The 20,933-nt window shown below is 39.9% G+C and overlaps 1 protein-coding gene across 3 annotated transcripts; it reads right to left on the bottom strand.

Moving 5' to 3' along the window:
- Positions 1-1,552: 1,552 nt before the first annotated feature.
- On the bottom strand, positions 1,553-20,499 carry cep350 (centrosomal protein 350). 3 transcript variants are annotated; one of them, XM_079575311.1, is made up of 38 exons: positions 20,185-20,499; positions 19,344-19,425; positions 19,225-19,268; positions 19,015-19,111; positions 18,791-18,947; positions 17,984-18,603; positions 17,776-17,889; positions 17,590-17,697; positions 16,284-16,397; positions 15,538-16,208; positions 15,342-15,451; positions 14,216-15,174; positions 13,967-14,105; positions 13,630-13,757; positions 13,376-13,535; positions 12,286-12,413; positions 12,033-12,196; positions 11,049-11,159; positions 10,822-10,962; positions 10,254-10,375; positions 10,059-10,148; positions 9,784-9,983; positions 9,470-9,684; positions 9,081-9,359; positions 8,783-8,932; positions 8,551-8,699; positions 7,931-8,053; positions 6,643-6,860; positions 6,369-6,547; positions 6,094-6,232; positions 5,712-5,872; positions 5,530-5,633; positions 5,325-5,371; positions 3,547-5,243; positions 2,865-3,389; positions 2,646-2,789; positions 2,371-2,493; positions 1,553-2,300 (listed from the first exon to the last, which is right to left on the bottom strand). In XM_079575311.1, the coding sequence occupies exons 2-38, from the start codon at positions 19,417-19,419 to the stop codon at positions 2,133-2,135; spliced, it is 8,874 nt and encodes a 2,957-aa protein (XP_079431437.1). In that variant the 5' UTR covers positions 19,420-19,425; positions 20,185-20,499; the 3' UTR covers positions 1,553-2,132. The 3 variants fall into 3 exon arrangements, with proteins under 3 accessions (XP_079431437.1, XP_079431436.1, XP_079431438.1); XM_079575310.1 differs by having other exon boundaries at positions 10,059-10,163; positions 10,263-10,375; XM_079575312.1 differs by lacking the exon at positions 7,931-8,053 and having other exon boundaries at positions 10,059-10,163; positions 10,263-10,375.
- Positions 20,500-20,933: the final 434 nt, after the last annotated feature.

Below are 20,933 nucleotides of genomic sequence, written 5' to 3'. Positions count from 1 at the left end.
AACCCTATCATATAAACACATCTATTATGTGTTGATACATATCATGTAGATCTTAAGTTACATGTTGATATTCATTAAATATCAATAGTGAACAGATGTTTGGATTAGGTTACAGATAAATATGCAAGATTAAATTTGCCACATGGAGGGCAGGGCAGTATTAGAACTTTCTGTGCCATGTTCGGCCTATAGGGCCCTAATTAAGGACTGCTTTCTACCGAAACCCAATATTATTAACATTTATATATGAATATGAACCCCATGAGTCTTCAATTACTGGAAACCAATAACAAACAAGGAACACTTTATTTACAACTCCAAAGTTCATTTAGCTAACAAATATATACTATGTACATATTTGCAAAAGACACATTGCTCCGGATACAATATCAAGAGGCCATAATGGATCATCGCTTTACAGTCTATTTACACCCGTACAATAATATTACAAGTCTCCCAGTGCACGTAGCTTACAGCAAGGAGAACACCATTATAAATAATCAATTTCAAAATTTAAAAACATTATGATCTGGCTATTTTATTAATCTTAGAGCTTTTAGGTTTAGCTACAAGCAATATTTACATTACAGTTTCTCAGTAACTTGTTTAGAGAGAAAGACAAAGAGTGACATAAAACCGTGTGGAGGAAAAACCCTCCACAAATCTACAGTAAAGTGTGAGTCTTTTGGTCCATGACAAGACCAACGAGACTACTGCATAGTTACACCTGGGAACCCCCCGAATTACAATCGTCCTCAAAAGGATTACGACTAAATCCATGAAAACAGTTACATACACTAAAGACAGGTCCAACAACCTAGAAAGCTTGGATTGCTTTTGGTATTTCTTAAAGTAAAGTTAGGGAACAGATTATAAGGTCACTGTAAGCTCCAAAACCATCAGGAATATCAGACGTCGCTGTCAGAAAGGGTTTGTACAGTTCGCTGACTCAGAGAAATGCAAGAAGAAAAAAAAACGCAGTGCTGCTGTAGCCACATCATCTGTGCTACTTCCTCAGGGCTCGCACTATGTCAACACGGTAGTTCCTGATACAGCTTATAAATAATGGCTCCACTGTGACACTTAAAGAGACAGGGTGGACAGAGGGGACATGGTAACGCATTGGGGATGTTTATAGGATGTGGCCCAGCAAAAGAAATATTAAGGCAAAAGGCAGAAGAGAAGGAAAGAAAGGAGTAATGTGATTATCTAAAAAAATGTGGCAGAGGGCGACAGAAACTCAACTGGACTTTTTGGTTATTGGTAAAGATGCTTACATTCTACTCAATTTGCTTCGTGAAGTCACATGAGTAAATTATTTAAGGAATAACGTCACTTCACAATAATATATCTATAAATATATTGTACTCCTGCTGTTGATAAACTCTGGTAAATCATCTGTGGCATTATTAAAACTTACAATACAGTCTGTTTGTGTCCAGGAGTTTTTAAAATCAGAGTAGAGGTTTTTAAAGTTTTTCAACTGGACAGGATTGTTGGACTTGTTTCTCAGCAGACCCTCATCTGCCTCTGGGAAGTGGTGAAATACTTTGCTCCATTTCTCAGTAACCGTCTCTACGTAATGTATTATTGCCATATTCACATTTTTCTTTGTGCTTTTCCATTAGATTTTATAATTTAAAGATACACCGCCAAATATTTAAATCTATACATCTATAAAATAAATATTATTCTGGAGACAAATATTTACTTTTACCACATACATTTCTCTACATACAGTTCAAGGGAAGCATTTTGTGCCTTTTCAGGGCTTTTTTTTAATCAAGAGACACTACATTTCTGCTTAATTGTTGCAAATTGTTGCAAAAATGTTTGAAGCAGCAGCATCTATGACCTTGATAAACCATGAAGATACAACTAAAGCAGGAGGTCAGAAAATACAATTACATTTAAGGCGGGATGGTGTGAGGTGTTTATGTGTAAGGATGCTCACATACTAGGGTTATCCAGCAACGTGATATTATACAAATCAGTCTGAGAGGTAAGGCTGAGTCTAAAGGCATCTGAGGGTTGGCGTTGGCACAGGTGGAGACGACAAGTTACGTGTTGCTTTGCCACGGATTTAGGAAAAGAATCAAGTTTGTGAGAGCTTGTTTCTGAAGTGACCACTATCAGGAAAAGCTGCCTTTTTGGGACCGTTTGTCAGAGATCTGTGTGAGCACGTCTGCAGTGTCCTTGAGCAAAGCGTCAAAGATGCTGTCGGCGAGCTGCATTTTGACAAACAGCTCATCTTCATCATAATTAACCCACTGCGACTCTTCCTCGTGGAGCTCTTGTACCTAAAATAAACCATATCCATAAACAACTGTCCAATGAAGACGTGTATTTGCATATGTTTGCATAACTTACCAGAATGTTATCTACTCTGTCTCGCTTCTTTCGCCCAAATTTAAGTATTTTTGGCCAGTCTTGCCGTTGGTCCTGATGCTTTGTGAGACCGTACAATTTTAGCACTTCGGAGGTGACAAATTCCTGTAATAAACATAAAAATGAATATGCAATATGCAAAATTTGAGATAAGATTTTAATCCACTGCCTCCAACTTACAGTTTGAAAGGAAGGATAAGGCAGGTAGTCTAGCTATAAATTGCGATACTAAATTTGCATATTGAAAGTTGGTTTACCTGGATTGCGCTGATGTCTCCAGTGGTTCTTACTCGTGGAAAAGAGGACTTGACCCTTTGTGGCTTAACCCACTGCGGTTGATTAGCATTAGGGTCTTCTGCAAAGATGTCCTGAAGGATCTCCCAAGTCAGATCAAACACAGCCTAAACAACACAAATAACTTTAGCTGGCAAAACTATAGTCATAATGTCCTGTAAAACTCACCATGAAGTACTTACCTTCTTGTAGCTACGGAGACAGACTGCCTCCTGGTCCTCACTGTGGGGCTCTTCTCCAAAATACTTTGGTGAGGGGTTGGGTTTTTGTTGTTGAGTGAGGATCATAGTTTCATCCCTGTTCAGGCCACAGGTTTCCCAGATCTCTAGAGCTGCAGCTTGAGCCATCTTTTCCACCTCAGCAGCCGAGTGGGGCACCACCATGGCGGGCTCCTCAGGCAGTTTGGGGGGCATAGGGAGAGGAAGCTCAGGTCTGGGAGGAGTCTTCACCTGCTGATCTCCTGGTGAAGGCACGAGTCCTCCAATCACTGTCCCACTTCCTGAGACAGTCTTCCCCAAGAGACCTGCCTGTTCATCTGCCTCCCTCAGTTGTTTCAGCCTTTGTTGTTCTCTACGAGAGCTGAGGCCAAAGTCCTCATCGAACCAGTCCTGATCATCGCCGAACTCATCCAGCTCTCGACTCAGTTCCAGTTCTGCCAGTCGCTTGGCAAGCTCCTCTTGACCACTAGCCCCCAGCACTGGACTTTCCTTGAGAATCAGAGCAAAAACCATAACTTTTATATAAATTATTGTGAAAATGATTAATGTACTTTTTAATACCATTTCTATTTTTGTTCAAATGCCATGTGTGTTTAATTTAAAACATAACGCATTTTTGAAAATTAGAGTATATAAGCAAACTTACTGGGCGGTTGTAAAGTTCTGGAGAAGACATTTCTTCTTTTTCTTGTGTGAGAAAAAAGGGCAAGCCATCTTTCTGATCCACTGTCAAAGACAAGGCTTCTTCAACTCCATCAAACACATTTCCATTCATGTCACTCGCATCATTTATCTTTTTGGCTTTAGATTTTTTCATTTCTGCAAATTGTTGTACTGTGTCTTTAACTAAGTTATTAAGCATCTTATCTGCAAATGAGCCGAGTTTGTCCTTCAGCCCATCTTCATTCTTCAGGTCAGAAGAAATTACGAGTTGATGATTGAGTTCCACATCTGATTTCTCAACAAGGTTCGTGACTTCAGTATTAGCTTGTTTAATTGCGCAAACCTTTTCTGCATCTTCAATAAAGGGCGAGGGAGACATGTCTCCAGAATCCCAAAAGCTCTTTCCATTAGAGATGGGATGATTAGCATGATTTGACTGATGGAGAGCATTAACCAAGTGCACTGGATCATCTGTAATCTTGTCTCCGGATTCAGATTTTATAGAAAATATTGGTTCATTTCCAAAACGCTGTTGTTTCTGAGGTTTGGCTTGTTTTGTTTTACGCTTTTCATTTTCATCTTCTGACATGTCATCGTTAAAAGAGTCGTCATCTTCAGTGGTGTCAATGAACATTTCAAACTTATCAGTGAGATGTGTGACTCTGTCAGGAGGAGCAAATATTCCATGTTGCTCAGCACACTCGAAGTACAACACTCCATCATAAGTGCCGTTGTTGCTTCCTTCTGACTTGTCCAACTCTACACCGGCCCAAAAGCCATTTGCGAAGCTGGTTGGACCTTTAAATCTCAAAGTGCCTGGCTGAACACCACTAACAACAACCCGGTCCCCGATGTTAAAACCTGGCATTTCATCTGCCACAGGAGTCACAGATGGAGAGTGGACAGAGTTCACTGCGCTTTTGCCATCAGGCTCGAATGCTTGTCCTTCATCTTGGGCATCCAGCACTTTTGTAATATGGCGGCTACCGTTACTGGAAACAGAAAGTCCACTGATGTCCTCCGCTATTTCCTCCTCTATCTCTTCCTCAGGACTGTCATAAGCACGCACATCCTGCTGTCGAGATGTTTTATCTGAATCAGCAGCTGGTTTTGAATTCAAACCGTTTTCCCTGAGTGATGCATCAACTGATGACTCAAAGGTTTTGTAATAACCATCTGCCAAAAGAGGTGAGGCCTTGTCCTGTTTAGAGGTGTCCTCCTGCATGTGTTCATTCGTTGAGGCGTTTGGGTGAGCTGGGATGTCTGCACTAACAGACTTATCAGTGGTGATAGCGGATTTTGCTGCCTCCGAGTCAGGTTGGTGCCTTGAGTCAACATGTCGATCCTGCACAGCGCTCACAGATGGAGAATGATGGCTCCTGGATTTAGACGTCATGTCCATTTCGTTTTCCTTGTCTAGACTGAGCACAGATTTGGACTCTTGATCCTCAGACGACTTGCTCGCATCTAATTTGAGTTCTTCTTCCAACACTTCAGATTCATGTTCAGAGATAATATGTTGTGATCTGTGTATCTCTGCCTGGGTGTCCTTTGAAAGAGGCCTTAGTCCTGAGGTGTAACAGTCGGGACTGTCGTGTCTTGGAGTCGGAGTGACAGTTGTTGGATCGTCATCAGAGAAAGCTGAAGCCAAAGAGGGTGATCTACTTCTGTTCGGTAGAGCTAAAGTGTTTGACAGAAACAGCAGTGTTATTATTGTGAATAATTAAAGAGTTAATTTTATGTTCTCCAATAATTACGCACCATTTTCCACCAAAGCAAGAGGTTCAGGGGTTTTGATTAAGCCAGCTCTGCAAGAAACAAACAGTATGTTGATCTGAAGCAGTTCATATATTACCTAAAGTACATTTCAACAGGAGTCAAAAATATGCAACAGAACCCAAATGACTGCTGAAGGATTTGTTTAGAGAGAAAATGCCGCTTATAGCGCTGCACTAAGGACCTATACCTGTAATCGCTGGGATGATCCGTGATTTCAGACTTGGTATCTGGAGCAGAGTCTGCCTGTTTGTTTAGTTCTGCTTTGGTCTTCTCAATAAAGTCATTGTAGTTCTAAAAAGTAAAACACAAACATTACCTCAATAAACAAGTCCATGGCAAAAAAGAAAAAAAAAAAGTGCAGATATTTACCTCCAGTTGCTTCAATAGGTTAGCCTCCTGTGCCTTAAGCCGCTCTTTAGTTCTCTTCTTCTGCTCTTTTCTCAGTTGATGGGCAGTGAACTTTCGCTTTTTAAGTTCTTCCTTAAGGGCCTTAATGCGGCTCTCTAGGTCACTTTGGTCTGAAATGGGTTCTGAAAACAAATGTAGATTGGAGGAAGAAAAAAAAAAACACAATGTGAAAACTGTGCCAAGAATCTGATTAGCCAACTATAATCCAACTTGTGTTCTGGAATTCAGCCCCTCCCACATAATTATATAAAGTATGTTCTTTACTACATACAATAAGGCAAGCACATTTTGAAAAAAACAAAACAACTTTCTGTAACGCTGTAAACACTGTATGTCCGAGTACCTGTTTGTCTTGTGGCAGGGCTGCCTGTGGTCTCTCTTTCTTTAGGCATCTGATGAATTGAATTATGGTGTGTTTCAGCTTCACTGTTAGGTTCAGACGGAGGGGCAAACGCTTCAACATCTTCTTTCAATGTAGATTTCTGGGCAGAAACACAGAGATAATATCATGAGCACTTTCGATGTGTGAACCTACTACCATGTATCAAAAAGGACAAATGAAATAAAAGAGTAAATAATGAATGCAGCTTCAATACGTAATACAATATTTATTTATACTTGTCTGCTTGGTGAAGGGGGAACCGAGGTAAAGTCATCAGTGTAGTTCGCTGGACTGCTTTGAATGGATGCAATTTCTGATGCAGAGGTGTATTTAGCCAATTCTGGACTTTCATCTTGTCCCTCTACATCAGTGTGTATGCTAGAGTCTGGTGTAGCTGCGGAGCCATCAACGTCCACTGTGAAGGAAAGAACGGCTGTTGTCAAAACTGCTTTTTTCTTGTTAAAAAAAAAAAAAAAAAAAAAAATGTTTAACGAGGTTTTGTAGTCGCACCTTTTCGCCTCAGACTATGGCTAGTGTTGAAGTCCTTTTCACTTTCTGATAGATTATGCCCCTCATCCTTGGATGTTTGTTCTTCCCAAGCGGCGAGGGCCTTCTTCTCCATCTTACGCACTTCTGCTTCCTCCTGGTCCAGTCGCTGTTTCCACTGTAGGAGCTCTTCAGCGTGGTGGCGTCTCTGCATCAGCTGCTGCTCTCGTTTAGTGAGGAATCTACATGAAGAAGTGGCGCAAAGTAAAGCGTAATTTAGCAGTAGTTAGGGTCAGTCAGGAGCTTGAATCACAGCACCATAACATCAGTCCAAAACACACACACAAGCAAAGACAACCACATGCTTTGCTTGTATCTGCACCCAGGCTCAATCAGGAACCCTTAGTAAACATTTGAAAACAGACATGTCATTCAGAAGAGAAGCAAAGAGGATTGTGAAAAGGTCACACATGCATAAGGAAGGGAATCAGGTGAAATGCAAAAAAACTCAACTGTAAACAAAACACATGTGAAGGTTCTACACGTGCTGCTGCGTTACATCCAAAAGAGAATGTTGCGTGTATACATGTTTACAATAAGCAATCACTTCACTCAGGTAAAAGTGTTACAGTGTGGTTGCCCACTCCTTTAGGTGCCATTACAGTGCAGTGTTGCTCAGCCTTAATCCAATCTAAGCCTTGTGCTTGACCTAATGTATACTGATGAGGTCAGGTACAGGAGAATTGGGCTGTTGTTCCTCTCACAAATGCTATTAGGGCAATGGCCATCTGTACTTAATTTATAATTATATACAACAGTTACCCGATAAAGATTGATAGGATATACTGGGCTCAATTAAAAAAAAGAACACTTCATCTGCTGAATTAACTGCTTAAGTCAATGTGCTTAAAAAAGATTATTGCCTGATCATTTCCACATAGGAGACACTCAAAGTGTGCAGGAAGGTGAAGGACACCACAAGTCTTAAGAATCCCAGTTTGAATTAAGAGATCCATACCATTCAAGAAGGCCCCTTGTGAAATAATCACTATAAATATATTTTTATACTTCTTTTTTCATTTTTAACAAATATCAATTGTAAACAGAAACAGATCTGATATGATTATTTCAGCTTTACTTGGATTTTTCACTACAATCCAAACACACAACCTGAAACAAAACCATCTAATCCTCATCATCCACATTCCAGCCCTCACTATGCCCAGTGCCGGCGGATGAACACAAGCATGTTCCATGGGGAGAGGGAGGGGGCCGGGGGGGTGCAGAAGGACATACATGTGCTGTACAGTACCTGACCAACTGGTTGTAGATAAAAAGCTGGAATTTAGGGTGGAGAGTGGGCAGACAAACACTTAACGAGGCCCAGTGTTGGGCAGTGAACATAGAGAAGAAGTAATGAACAGGAGAGCAGTGTCTAAAATACATAAACAGGCAACAGACAAGAGTCACAAAAACATGAGGACGACACAGGCACAAGCAGAGAACAGACAGGATGGACACAAGGAGAAGAGGAGAGAGAAGATTGATATGAGCTATGCACTTTCAGGGATGCCAACAACATATCTTAAATCATTTCCTGGCATAGATTTTAATTGTGAATAATTGTAAAGCAAGACTAAATCAGACTTTGACAAGAGTGCAACAGAAAGAGGAATACTATTTCCTGTAAAGTAATAACACTTCTAATGTGACGTCTCATAGAAAAACATCTATCTATAACCCTATATCTAGCAGCCAGTTAGGATGTTTAAGAAAAACATGGCACATGCTTATCTATTCATCCACTCATACAAACGTAGAAGACAATGTCGGACTGGTGGAAATGTACAATGTAGTAAACTGGTTTGAAAATAATGTGTACAGAAGAGAAATAAAGTAGGTCAAAATAGCTGGATATTGAGAAAGACTTACTTTTCATCCATTTGAGAGCGCATCTTCTTCAGCTTCTGCATAATGCTGCTTGTCTCACTTCCAGAAACAGAAACAGAAGGAGAAGGACTACGAACATCGGGATCTGCATTTCCCAAGTTGGATGATACAACCTCTGACAGAGACGAGTCCTTAAGGAAGACCGTGAGGAACATCAGTTTACATCTATGTTTTGATATGCACAAATGTGTTTTAAGAGTTGTTTACAACTTACTGATGGTGCTTCAGTTGCGGCACACCTGAGACGCTCTTTGAGTTTGAGAGTGGAGGTCCTCATTCTCTCAATTTCCTCCTGTTGCTTCAGAAGTAGTTGCCGTTCTTTTCTTGCAGCTTTGTTGGCCTCCTGCAGCCGCTTGATCTCAGCCTACAGCAAGAAAGAGGTCTCTCATTTTCATTCTATATTTTGCAATCATACTACCACAAATGTGTCTTTTAACATGCACACACTGGACAAGACATATCAACGTTACATCATACAGCATTAACAAAGTTGACTAAATGTTGGGGCTTACCTGCTCTTGCTGCAGTTTGAGCAGAAGGCCTCTCTGTTTCTTTTTTATAGGAGGCATTTTGTCATCCTCCCCTTTATCTCTCAGCTTCTTCTTTTGGTGTTCCAGCCAGGCCAGTTCAGCTCGAGTCTTTTCTTTGAGGGCTTTTTGACGGAGACGCAGCAAAGCGCTTTGATGCTGCAGTCTCACCTCTTCATCCCTCATATACTGACGGACCATTTCCATGGTGAAATGAGAAAAGCTGTCCTGTCCGCCAGAGAAGGTTGAGGACACATCTTGGGGCTACAGAAATGTGGAAAACATTTTTAAGATGAGAAATTGATGCACAAACAGTTATAGAATTCTACAAACAATCTGCTTATTTCAGAGTATTTGATGACCAAAAGGTTTACCTTAAGCATATTGTGAGTCGCTGGAGCTGATGAGCTGGTGTGGCTTGCACCATCTTCCTCTGATTCATCATGATGCCGTAATTTCTTGTCTAAACTCTCTCTACGATGTGCCTCAGATGGCAATAAAGAACGGAAGGAGCGTTCTTCTATTTCGTCTTCAGTTATAGACTCATCAAACTTCTGAGAATACTCTGTTGCCACTGATGTAGTGTCTCCTGGAGAGGCAGGTGTAAATTAATTACAGTTTATCAAATACAGTCCATTAGTACTATTCATTATCTTTTACGCGTCTTTGGCACTTCTCTCAAACGTACCTTTATCTTCCACAGCAGATGGGATACTGCTACTGTAGAGCGATTCATTAAGTGCAGCAGGAAGTTCCTCCTCAATGGAAATGCTGTCCTCTGCTATGTCCGTCTTCTCATTTGGAGGCTCATGCTTTCTAGTCCCCTCTTGGTTCTTTCTTTCCTTATGTTCTGAAGATAAACTGAGGTGGTACTTGGTTTCAGGTTCACTGAGAAAATGTAATGTCAATGTTAGCTTTTATGGCAGTTGAACAGTTAAACTGATGTTATATGAAGGCTCATACCTGAGACCTGGTCGTCTAAAAGATGCAGAGTCAGAATGATCAGAGTGGCTAAAGCTGTTCATTGCAGACGGGTGCTCCTCGGTTCTGGTTCTACTGGAATCATAACTGTGCATGAGCAAAGCCAAAACATATTTAATGACATGTTTAGAAAAGAACATCTATAACTATATTTCCTTAATATTGAGAAAAGAAAACTGAATATACCTCTCATTAGCTTTGTCTGCATTCTTCTTTACATGTGAGTTTTCTTTCCGTAGCTCAGAATGGCCAGAATCGTGTTTAAAAGTCTTCAACTGAGCATGTGCCATTTCTGTCATCTGACATACAATACAATTTACAAGCATGGTCAGTGATAAAATACATTAGGCAACTTAAAAAGGTGCATTATACAACTTTGAACTGGAAACAAAGTTGATATTTGTGCGTGTTTGATCTTGGGACCCAGTGGCTGGTTGAGTGGTCAGCATGGAGCCTTTACTTTTGATCACGGTGGCCTCTACAACACTCCATGATGAATTGTTTTGTAGATTTTCTGGTGAGAGGGTCTATCAGTAGTGAAAACTCTCCAAACAATTGATCCTGGAGTCCACCTTTACTGTGACGGAAAGATCAAATACGCACAAATATCCAACTTTTTTTTCCACATAAAAAAGTTGCATAATGCACCTTTAACTTTCTGTGAACCAGGAATAAATCAACTTTACAAATGAAATAAATGGTTGCACGGGCTGTTTTCTAGACAGAGAATGCAATGATTGCTTACCTCTTGGATGTGCCGGGCAGTGTCAGCTGTGTACCGCGCTGCCTCAGCCTGTTGACTCATCACCTTTGCTGTGGCCTCCTGGAGACCTTCCAGAGTCTCCTTCTGCGTTGCAGCCAAACCTTCCTGCAGTTCTATATGAGCCTGGAGGAAGAAATGTATGTATATAATAATTAAAGCAATTGCAAAAAAAGCAACAATATAAATAGTTGGTGTGCTAAATGTTTTACCTGGGCAACTCTTTGTCTGTTTTCCTCCATCTGTAGCTTTGTCTCAAGAGCCTCTCTTTCGGTTTTGATCTTCAGCTCATATAGCTCCTGCTCATGTTGCTGTTGCTTGGCCTAGAAATGTTTAAAGTTTCCAAATTTGAATGTCTAAACATTTTGTAACATGCTGAATTAAATTGTGAATTAAATTAAAGAGGGGGTATTATGCTTTTTTCAATCACATAGCACCAGTCTATAGCACACTACAATGATGATGAAACCATCTGTTGGTCTGTAGATGCAGTAAATTAGAATAACTGCCTTGTATAAAATTTCTCTCTCAAAATGGCTGTAGTGAATGTCTTGAAATAGGCCTCTGTCTCTTTAAGAACCTCTGACCCTTTCAGACACGCCCCCTCCACACTCTGTCTGTGGCATCAGTGGGGAGGGGGTTCTGCTGAGGAGCAGTGGTTGGTTACTCGGCTGGTGATGAAAGCTCGGAGGCGTCTCCAGGAGGTGGGGGCGTTCCTAGGAGGACTCAGGCAAACCTATCCCTAAAATGGCTGCCATCAGAGTTTTTACAGATTACTCAAAAATACGTGAATGTGCCAAGGCAACACTTCAGGCATGTTTTTAATGAGGGAATGACATAATAACATGATGTAAAGCTTGAAAAAGTCGATTTTGCATAATACCCCCCCCTTTAAGTACTTAATACTATTGTATTTCTCAAATCAATACAACACCATACAAATGCCATAGAAAGAAATGTCAAACATAAACATATCATCATTACCAGATATTGTAATATAATATGTAATTATCTGGCTGGGAGGAACTTTGCATTTACTTCTATAATTTACTTCTATAATTTTGTCTATGATGATTTCTTTTCGCTGATTGTTGACAATACATGTGTGTTCTTGTTGTTGCTTGAATTATTTGAATAATAAATAATGTTGATTAAAACTTTACCAAATCAAGTCAAAATAAACACATATCACTTGCCTTGAGCATTTGGGCCAAGGATGCACTTTCATGCTGAGCCACGGAAACCCCCATCAATCGTTCTATGTCGCCCAGCTGCCGCACTGACTCCTCAATAGACTCCAGGTAATGGAGTTCTGCGGCAACACGCTGTTGCAGCACTGCAGGAGAGTACTGCAATTCACCTGGAGAAGAATAAGACAAACAAGTGAATGATATTCAGGTGGACCATGAGGCAATGCCATGCTAGTGCACTGGTGCTGGTTTAAATTACCAGAATCTTTGATTTCTGTGGAGCTTCTCCTTATAGAGTTTGATTCCAATGAAGAGCTATGATCCAGAGATCCATTAGGAGACTGCCCAAGCCTGGATGGAGGAGACATCCTCTCGTCCATTTGAGAACTAACATAATGTAAATGAAAATTACAACAGTGATCATTTCACTATAATACAGTTCATCTTAAAAATTGTACAGTTAAAAGATAAATTATTCCGTTTTATTTTCGCATATGTTCCTATTATGTGCATCAAAATGGGAACAGAATTAGGAAAATTGATTGACAAAGATTTTGTTTTGCACTGAGAATGAATTATAGAAGACCTCAAGTAATTCTAGGTCGTATAGCCATTACTTGAGGTGGAAGGCAAAAACATGAATAGATTCATTGTGCTGCGGAGCTGCTAAGGTCATGCATTAGGTTCTATAGATCAAAATGCATTCAAGTGTGTCAACAATGAATAGGGTTAGTTTCAGCGAAACACTACATAATGTTAAGCTGGTGAGTGGAGCACTGTAACAGAAATATGTCATGAAATTCATGAAAATACCATTACATGGATTAAATATCACTAAAGGGCACTGGAATTTGAGTAAAGAAAATCTTTCTTTTGGCAGCAGGCCCAAGCTGTGGTAAGACTGGCTGACCCCACCAGGCCCCCTACAGGCCCATGAAACAAAATGTCCAGTGTCTCGGGACTGAACCATGGCCTCCTCAGGTTTCTGGAAACTACAAACCCCTGAAACACTCTCAACTGAGGGCCATAATATTGTTACTTTGAAAAGTCACGCAAGAAGAGTAAAGAATATATCAGAAGTCTTTGTATCAAGGAAGATGAGTTGAGAAACACAATGATCTAAATGCTTTTTTAAAGTCCATATAGTGTTTGTAAATGTAGTTGATGTGGCAAGGCATGTTCCTCAATTGTTTGACTAGGAAAACATAGGCCCGCCCGGCAATAGTCCTCTGGACTATAGCATGTGTTATTTTGAGTCAAATAATACACATACACATTACTTGCACGTAAGCAATAAGCATACGACTATAGATGTTCTAGTGGAACATAATCAGTATTACTGGTCGTACCTTTGTTGAGAAAGTCCAGAGACGTCGCCTAAAGTGGCCTGGCTGTGTTCGGGGCTTCTTTTTGAATCCCTTTTTCTTGACTCAGATGAAAGTGCTTCTGAGCAAGGGGAACTTCTGTGCTCCTCCACCAAAGTCACATCACTTTGGTCTGAAATCTTGCCTGAACAAAAAAAACAGTATCATAATGTCACGGATAAAAAATAAATGAAATGATATGCATGAAAAATTATTTATATACATATGTAAAAACACACTTCTTTTGGTAGAATTCTTTGAATGGGGTGAAGATCCGGGTGTGGAGCATGAAGAACGCTGGGTATTACTTCCTCCTATGTGCTTTTCAGAAGAGCGTCTTAACAACTCCTCATAATGGTTACTGGAACTGTTTAATCAGAAAATGTCCTTTATTAGAAAATGTTACATCTTGCCTTTGACATCCTAAAGATTTCTAAGTGGGAAACTTTGTGTAGTAGTTTGAGCATTCTTTAAAGCAACATTTAATATTTTTAGAAAATAAATAAATTATTTGGACAAATAAAAAAATGCTAATAAAAAATAAAATCTATTATAAATACAATAGGTTAAAAATACCTGTTAAAATCCTTTTGGCCACTAGCTCGACTGCTTTGAGGAGACACAAAGTCATTCTCATAAACTAAATCAGCAACATAACTGCTGGAGGGCAGCAGATTTGCAGATGGCGAGCTCCTCTCTGCATTTATGTCAGTAACTGTGAAACAAGAAAAGGAGACAGGTATTTATTCATCATCTACTGTTGTACTCACATTGTACTTAATCATTTCAGCAGTAAAACAAGCTCCAAACATTAAATAAACTGACCTTTAGTGTTACTGTGAAGGCTCTTTGTGAAAATATTGATAACACTCAAAGGGCTTCCTTTGTTTAATTCCTCCCAAGCAGATTTGGGGTTTTCTTGATGAACGAGTCTGAGAGCTGCATAATTTTCAGCATCCTTTTGGAACTCTGACAGTCGTTGGTGATTTTTTCTTGCAGAGTGCTGTATTGCCCCCTGATGGCCAATAGGTCTAAATGCATTTTCAGAGTGAGGGCTTTGGTCGCTGTCAGTGAGACTTCCTTCACTTAAAGGACCCTCACTGATGGACGCCGAACTACAATCATGGCTAACAGGATGTTTATCCTCACTGCCATCACACTGATGTTTTCTCTTGTCTGAAAATGTATTTATTTCCACATCATTGGTCAATCCCATCTCATTGTGAAAATAATTGCCATGTTGTGCCGAGCTTGCGCGTGGTTGAGTCTGACTGTTAGCTCTCCTACTCTTTTCTTTGGAGACCTTTAAATCTTGTCCAGGAAAACCAGTCCCATTGTACATTCTTCTGGAACCCAAAATTCTTTCAGCCAAGTCCTCATTTTCAGATACATTGGAAGCCTTTACAGCCACTTCAGCCCAGCTGCGCTCATCATATTGGGGGTGCAGGGACCTGGGTGCCAGAATGGAATCCACATCCAAAGCAGTTGGTAATCCATAATTGAAGCCCTCCCCCGCAAGCATACGTGCTTCACTCTCGATACGGCTGGATAGGGAAGAGGCGGTAGCCTTCAGCGCTTCAATGCGAGACGTTTTGGCCGGTGAATGTCTCGGTGCTGTGATTGGTCTTTGAGTGAGCTTTTCACTAGCACTTAGCGCATTCTCAAGTCTGAGAAGTTGAGAAAGAAGATGTTCATTGCTGCAAACGGGACTGGTCACTGGTGGTGCCATAGGGATCCAGTTTTCAAGGTGTGCTGAAGAGGATTCTCCATAATCCAAGTCATTCCTGAGTGAAGTACAAGAACACAATGGAAAGTTACGCACTCAAATTGCCTCACAGATGAATGAATATGAATATTTGTAATGAAAAATATACATTGTGTGATTGTGCAAAAATGACACCACTGCATTTTAGAGCATACCAATTGTGTTAACGCTGGTGCGTTAGGTTACCTGGAAACTGGAGGATGATTTAAAGATTGATCACTGCTAGAGGGGCTTTGTGCCTGCTCCAGTCTAATATTTTCTTTGTCTGACTCGCCGGATGGTTGGTACATTGGTCTCTGCAAAGCAAATATTGACCAGATTAAAATACAGACATTTTTTATCAAAGTAAATACTTCTAACAGAACAGAAATTGCAATTATACCATTTGTGTGGCACCCTGTTCCAGTTGTGCTCCTTCCAGCAGCAATTTGTTGAAGGTCTCTTGGAGTCGTATTTGTGCAGGATCCAAAGTGGTAGTGGCAACTGTTTTGGAAACTTCCCTCTGCTTCTTATATAATTCTTGCAGTCTCTGATGCCTCTTCTCGGTCTCCTCTCTAAGCGCTTTCCGCTCTTCGACCTGCTGCCTTTTCCTCTTTTCTTGTTGTTGGGCAATGTATTGGCGAACAGAATCTGCATCATAGTGACGCTTTTTCATCCCAGCCTCGCCTGTGTTGACAGCTCCTGATCGATTGGATGGACTGGCGCTATAGGACCCTCTTGTTGCTTCTGTAGTTGCCCATGTAGAGACTGGAGCCCTTGTTCTTGAGCCTGAACCCCCTCTGACTTGTCTCCCACTTGAGCCTCGTCGCGATCTTGATCGGGCTCTGTCACTGCGCTCTGTTTTGCACTCAAACTGAAGATCGTCCAACATCCCCCTGATGTCGGCCGACATGCCTGAACTGACAGGTAAAGGAGTCAGATCTTGCACTGCAATCGGAGAGGTTCTTGCATTCTTGTGAAATTCACTGCCCTCTTGCTTCTTTGAAGTGTTTTGAGAACACATTTGTTGATCTATTTTTGAACGTGGGTCTGAACCGGATCTATGATGGGAGGCTGGAGAGAAGTACAGTTTACCATAAATAAAAACAAAATTCTAAAATATATATTTTTTTTCTATTCTATAGTTACCCTTTAGATTTTTCCTCTTGGTAGATTGTGACTCCTCAGAGGTCAGCCTGGGATCTTTACCAAGTACCATCTTCACAAGCTTTTGGCCTTCCCGCCATGAAGCAGGGCTTATCACTGTATAAAGCCAAACAAACAAAAACATTACTCACATAACACAATAAGACACAACTGAAAAACAGAAAAGCCCACAGTAGAAGAGCAAAATGTCTTTACATTAGATAATGGGTCATACTATGTAAAACAAACCAATAATACACACACTACCAAAATTATGGGTGAATTACCCAAATTCCTCTTAAATACCTGAATGAAAGTCACAAACTATGGTGAGAGTACAAAACAATAACAGTGGAAAGAATTTTGTCTTAACCTATAAACATATTATATGTTTACAAGTTAAGACTAAATTCTTCCTCGTGAAAGTGAAAGAGGAGGACGTCTAGTGAACAGCTGTGTACTGGGAGGATGAGTCCACTGAACCCAGCCAAACTTTAGGAGGACTATTTATAGAAGTGCACAGAACAGCTCACAAAACACAACTAACAAGATAAAGCTTAACATTGATCCCATTCCATTATACAATACGTCTTGTTTCTGATTTTGTTAAGAATATAAGTTTGGCTTCCTGTGTGAGCTTCTACTATCTAGTGATTTTTGGAGTAAATAACTTAAGTATCAGTAACCATGTCTGTAGTTACACAGCAAATGTCAAACATACAGGGCATTACTCTAAAGCTTTGAATCTAAATAGAAGCTCAGCGGCATGCTATTGCTCAAGTTCATTGACAAAGTCAATCAAATACTTCAAGTCACTCGGAAAATAAATAAATAAATAATAATAGTGGAAAACTATTTAAAAATACAATACACAGAGAAATCAACTGAAGTTTGTCATGTTAATTGTAATAACACTAGAACTATGAAAAGAATTACACAGGATTTGGAAGTTTGGAGCTTCTCAGTGATCCATGTGAAAATATTTAAAAATATTTATTTTTAAATTAAATTAAATTAAATTAAATTAAATTAAATTAAATTAAATTAAATTAAATTAAATTAAATTAAATTAAATTAAATTAAATTCAATTAAAACATTGACGCACATTTACAAAATATCCAGTCTAAATAATAATAATAAAGTAATACACAATATGTTTGCATACATTTTCAGGCTTAGCATTGAGACAGGATATTTTGTCTTCAGAGTACATTGTAAAATCTAAATAACCGCATTTTATTCTATTTATTTTTTATCACATTTAATTGTCAGCCACCAACGTAACTTATCAAACATGAATGATTATACCTGGTTTTGCATGAAGGTCAGAAGCAGCGACTTTTTGGACTTTCCTCACAGGCTTTCTCTCTTTGGACTCATCTCTTTGCCCTTTTGGAGGCTGCAATTTGGTGCTTTCTGTACAATTCAGAAAAAAATAAACACTTTAGAAGCAGCTTATGCAAAGAACTATAAGTCGCATTAATTCATACAAACCAGTAAACTGTCGGGACAGATCTTTATAGATTTCTCTGCTAAGGTTGTGAAACTCTTCTTCCTTCCAAATCTTTCCATCAGGGGTTTGGATTTTTGTTTCTGTACTATTGAAACCTAAAAGAACAAACATAGATTATGTACATTTTCATTGTTTATAGTTACAGATATGCCCCCCAAATCACAAAGTTGAAAACCATAGGCAAAATACCTTTATAAATAGGTGCAGATGGTGCAGTAGCTACTTTTCGTACTTTCACTGTGGGCATGGTGCAAGTACCGCTGTTGCCACTTCCAGCAATCGGTTGTTCTAAATAACTACAGAACTTTTCTTTTTCTGCAGTCTCTTCCAGATGTTGTCTCTGCTTTCGGATTCGTTCTTTTAGTTTTTCCAGTTTATCATCTGGTTGATGACGTCTCAAGTTTTCCAAGCGTTGGGAAGCGGATCCGGGACTGGAAGATGGGGTGCTCTCGCCTTGGTGTCTGAAATCTGAGGTCTTGCTGTCGATATTCTGTAGAGCTTGTGCTTTGGGAGAGCTGTCTAAATGTACAGCCTCCCGTCTTAGTGCTGGAGGGTGCAACGGATTAGTCCTTAGTGTATCTAGGGCTGGTTGTTCATTGAGGTAGCGGACTTCCATATTTTCCATAGTGGAGGAGTGTGTGCTGTTCAAGTCAATGTCTGTCTGCTTGTCCCTGGTGTCTCTCTGGTACACAAGATGGCTAAGAGAAGGATTTGAGTTAGACGGCTGGGATGAGTACGAAGACCCTGGCACTGACTGCAGACTGTAGAGGTCAGATGGAGCAGAGGGATGTGGTGGAGGAGTGGCCTCTCTGTACAGAAACCAGATTACACAGGATCAGAAGGAAGATCAAGATTTCCTCTTAATTCACCCCTTGCTGTGCAGACTAAGAACACATTTAACCCAACTAAATCATCAGTTCATTTCTACATTGTTAACAGCAGTAAATTGTTAAAGATGGTAAGTTGCAAGACTCTGTTCAATAAAAGAAGAGTTACCTGTAAGACGCTACTGGCTCCCTAAACTCCACACTGTAGCGAACAGTGTTATCCTGGGTACTGTTTCTTAATGGGCTGCGCGAGCTACTCTTTACTGGACTGTGTTGAGATCGAGCTCTCCTTTTTGTAGTTGCTTTATGGTGATCTTGTTGTGATTCTATGTAAGAGAGCACTCATTAATCCCAAATAATGCATGAATTTTCTGGTACAAATTGAATGGATACCTTTGGAGTGAGATTTTTTCTTGCTAGGATTTAAAACAGGCTCCAGTAAAACCCCCGTTCCTGGGCCAGCCTCAAGTTTGTTTTCTATCTGCCGCAACTAGGGCACAAATAATTCAATATAATTGATATTACCACAGTACTGACAGCAGGAAAATTAAACTGATCTGCAGAAAACATTGTCGAGTTGAGAGTTTAGTCATTTGTACTTACAGCAGCTTTAGACTGAGCCAAGCCTTTCCAAGCAGATGTTATCTCTATATAAACAATAAGAAAAATGATAAGAAAAACAAATAGGATTTTTCCATAAGAAATGCTATGTGTTTACATACCGTCACTAACATCATGACCTTTGAGACTGTGTCTGGAGGTTTTTATTAGGGCATCAGCCCTCTTGCTTCTCCTCATCGTCTCCTGCAAACAGATGCTAAATTAGACAGACAGAAAATATACTTAAAGTCTGATTATTGCACTCTTGTAAGTATTTAATATGACTTGTTTACAATGTAGCATTTGTATCACTAATACCTTGCCATTTAAAACAGGTTCTGCAAGCATCACATTCCCCAAAAACATTCCATGATGGGTGGTGAGCACACAACAAGTGTCACATGTCACAAAGAAGACATGCCCAGCTTGATTGTGTAAAATGTTTGCACAAAGTGCACTTTTTTAATAATACTGACCACAGATGGGAGGCACCAGATAAATATATTTATAACTGTATTCTTACATTGCTGCTTTGAACATGTAATAGGCATGTGACACCCCTCAGGTGTTTTCTGTCCTTTGTGGCTTGAGTCTGCTGAAATTCATTACTACAATCCATATAGTTTCAGCTAAATCAATACAAATTTTTAGCAACTTTAGTTTCCAGGACACAGCGTGTGAGGTATTTAATGTTTAGAAATGTAAACATAAGTCCTCAGCACACCAGGCAATTTTCTAATCTTCACTATGGCTGAGGAAATTAATTGTTTACATGTATACAGGAACAAGACATGATCAAAGCATTCCCCGACTCTCTAATTTGTTTAAGACTGATATAGGATGAATGAATACCCATACTGGTCAAACATTAGACAGCGCCCATAAACTCCTCGGACTTAGACTGTTAGCTCTCACAATAACAGTCAATACTGCTGCCCTAAACCTAAAGATGATGCAATTTACCTTTTAGTGGGTGATTTGAAGAAGGAATACATCCACGTCCTTTATGGTGTCATCATGTTGATGAGAACCGAACTTCTTCCGACTTTGGCTCAGCTGACTGTTTGCTAACGTTGGTTAGCGTTAGCAGCTAAGTTAGCAAACCGATGTTAGCTACTTTTGCCAACTAGGCTCGCAACTCTTTCTAATAACATACACTCATTGTGAGCCTACAGTTGATTATCAGTAATACAACTGTTCAGATTAAACGATTTTAAAAGTACGAAAGGTAATTGTCCCAGAAATAGTACCTTTCCCGGGTTACTGTGTTGATGTTTTCTGGTGAAACTAGTATCCAAGCAGTTCAAGGATAAAAACCACTTGAGCGGTATATCGCGAGACTTCCGGAAAGACCCCACCCCGTACACGTATGGCGATCACGCGCACCGATCAGCTATATCAATTATAACTATGATTAAACCACATGACAGTTATTAAAGATTACCGACTAAAAGTAACTTCTAAGTACTCTTATTCATTATCTAGGAATTCGCATAAGCAGCAATATGATGGAACACTCACGAAGACCGATTACTGCCATCTAGTGGCTGACTAGAAGCATACACGAACTTTAACTATTTTTAAGGGACTTTTTACATTGCATATTTGCCAATCAGCCAATCTAGAAAGATTCTAATCAAATTTTCCCTTATTCATATGATCGCCGTTTTTCAGTCCTGTCTGTGTCAGAGTAAGTGAGATTTCTTGCTTGG

The sequence above is a fragment of the Gobius niger genome (genome assembly GCF_951799975.1).
Source record: "Gobius niger genome assembly, chromosome: 17".
In the NCBI taxonomy this organism is placed as follows: Eukaryota; Metazoa; Chordata; class Actinopteri; order Gobiiformes; family Gobiidae; genus Gobius; species Gobius niger.
Note: the sequence above shows the minus strand (reverse complement) of the source record. Positions and strands in the feature narration are given on the sequence as shown.

What these genes read in the sequence shown, in the direction of transcription:
- cep350 (XM_079575310.1), bottom strand. Translation starts at nt 19,419, where the DNA reads ATGAGGAGAAGCAAGAGGGCTGATGCCCTAATAAAAACCTCCAGACAC. An exon ending in CCGCAACTGAAGCACCATCA is followed by an intron (nt 8,700 to 8,782) that starts GTAAGTTGTAAA and finishes GTCTTCCTTAAG; the next exon opens with GACTCGTCTCTGTCAGAGGT. An exon ending in CAGAACTTTACAACCGCCCA is followed by an intron (nt 3,390 to 3,546) that starts GTAAGTTTGCTT and finishes CTGATTCTCAAG; the next exon opens with GAAAGTCCAGTGCTGGGGGC.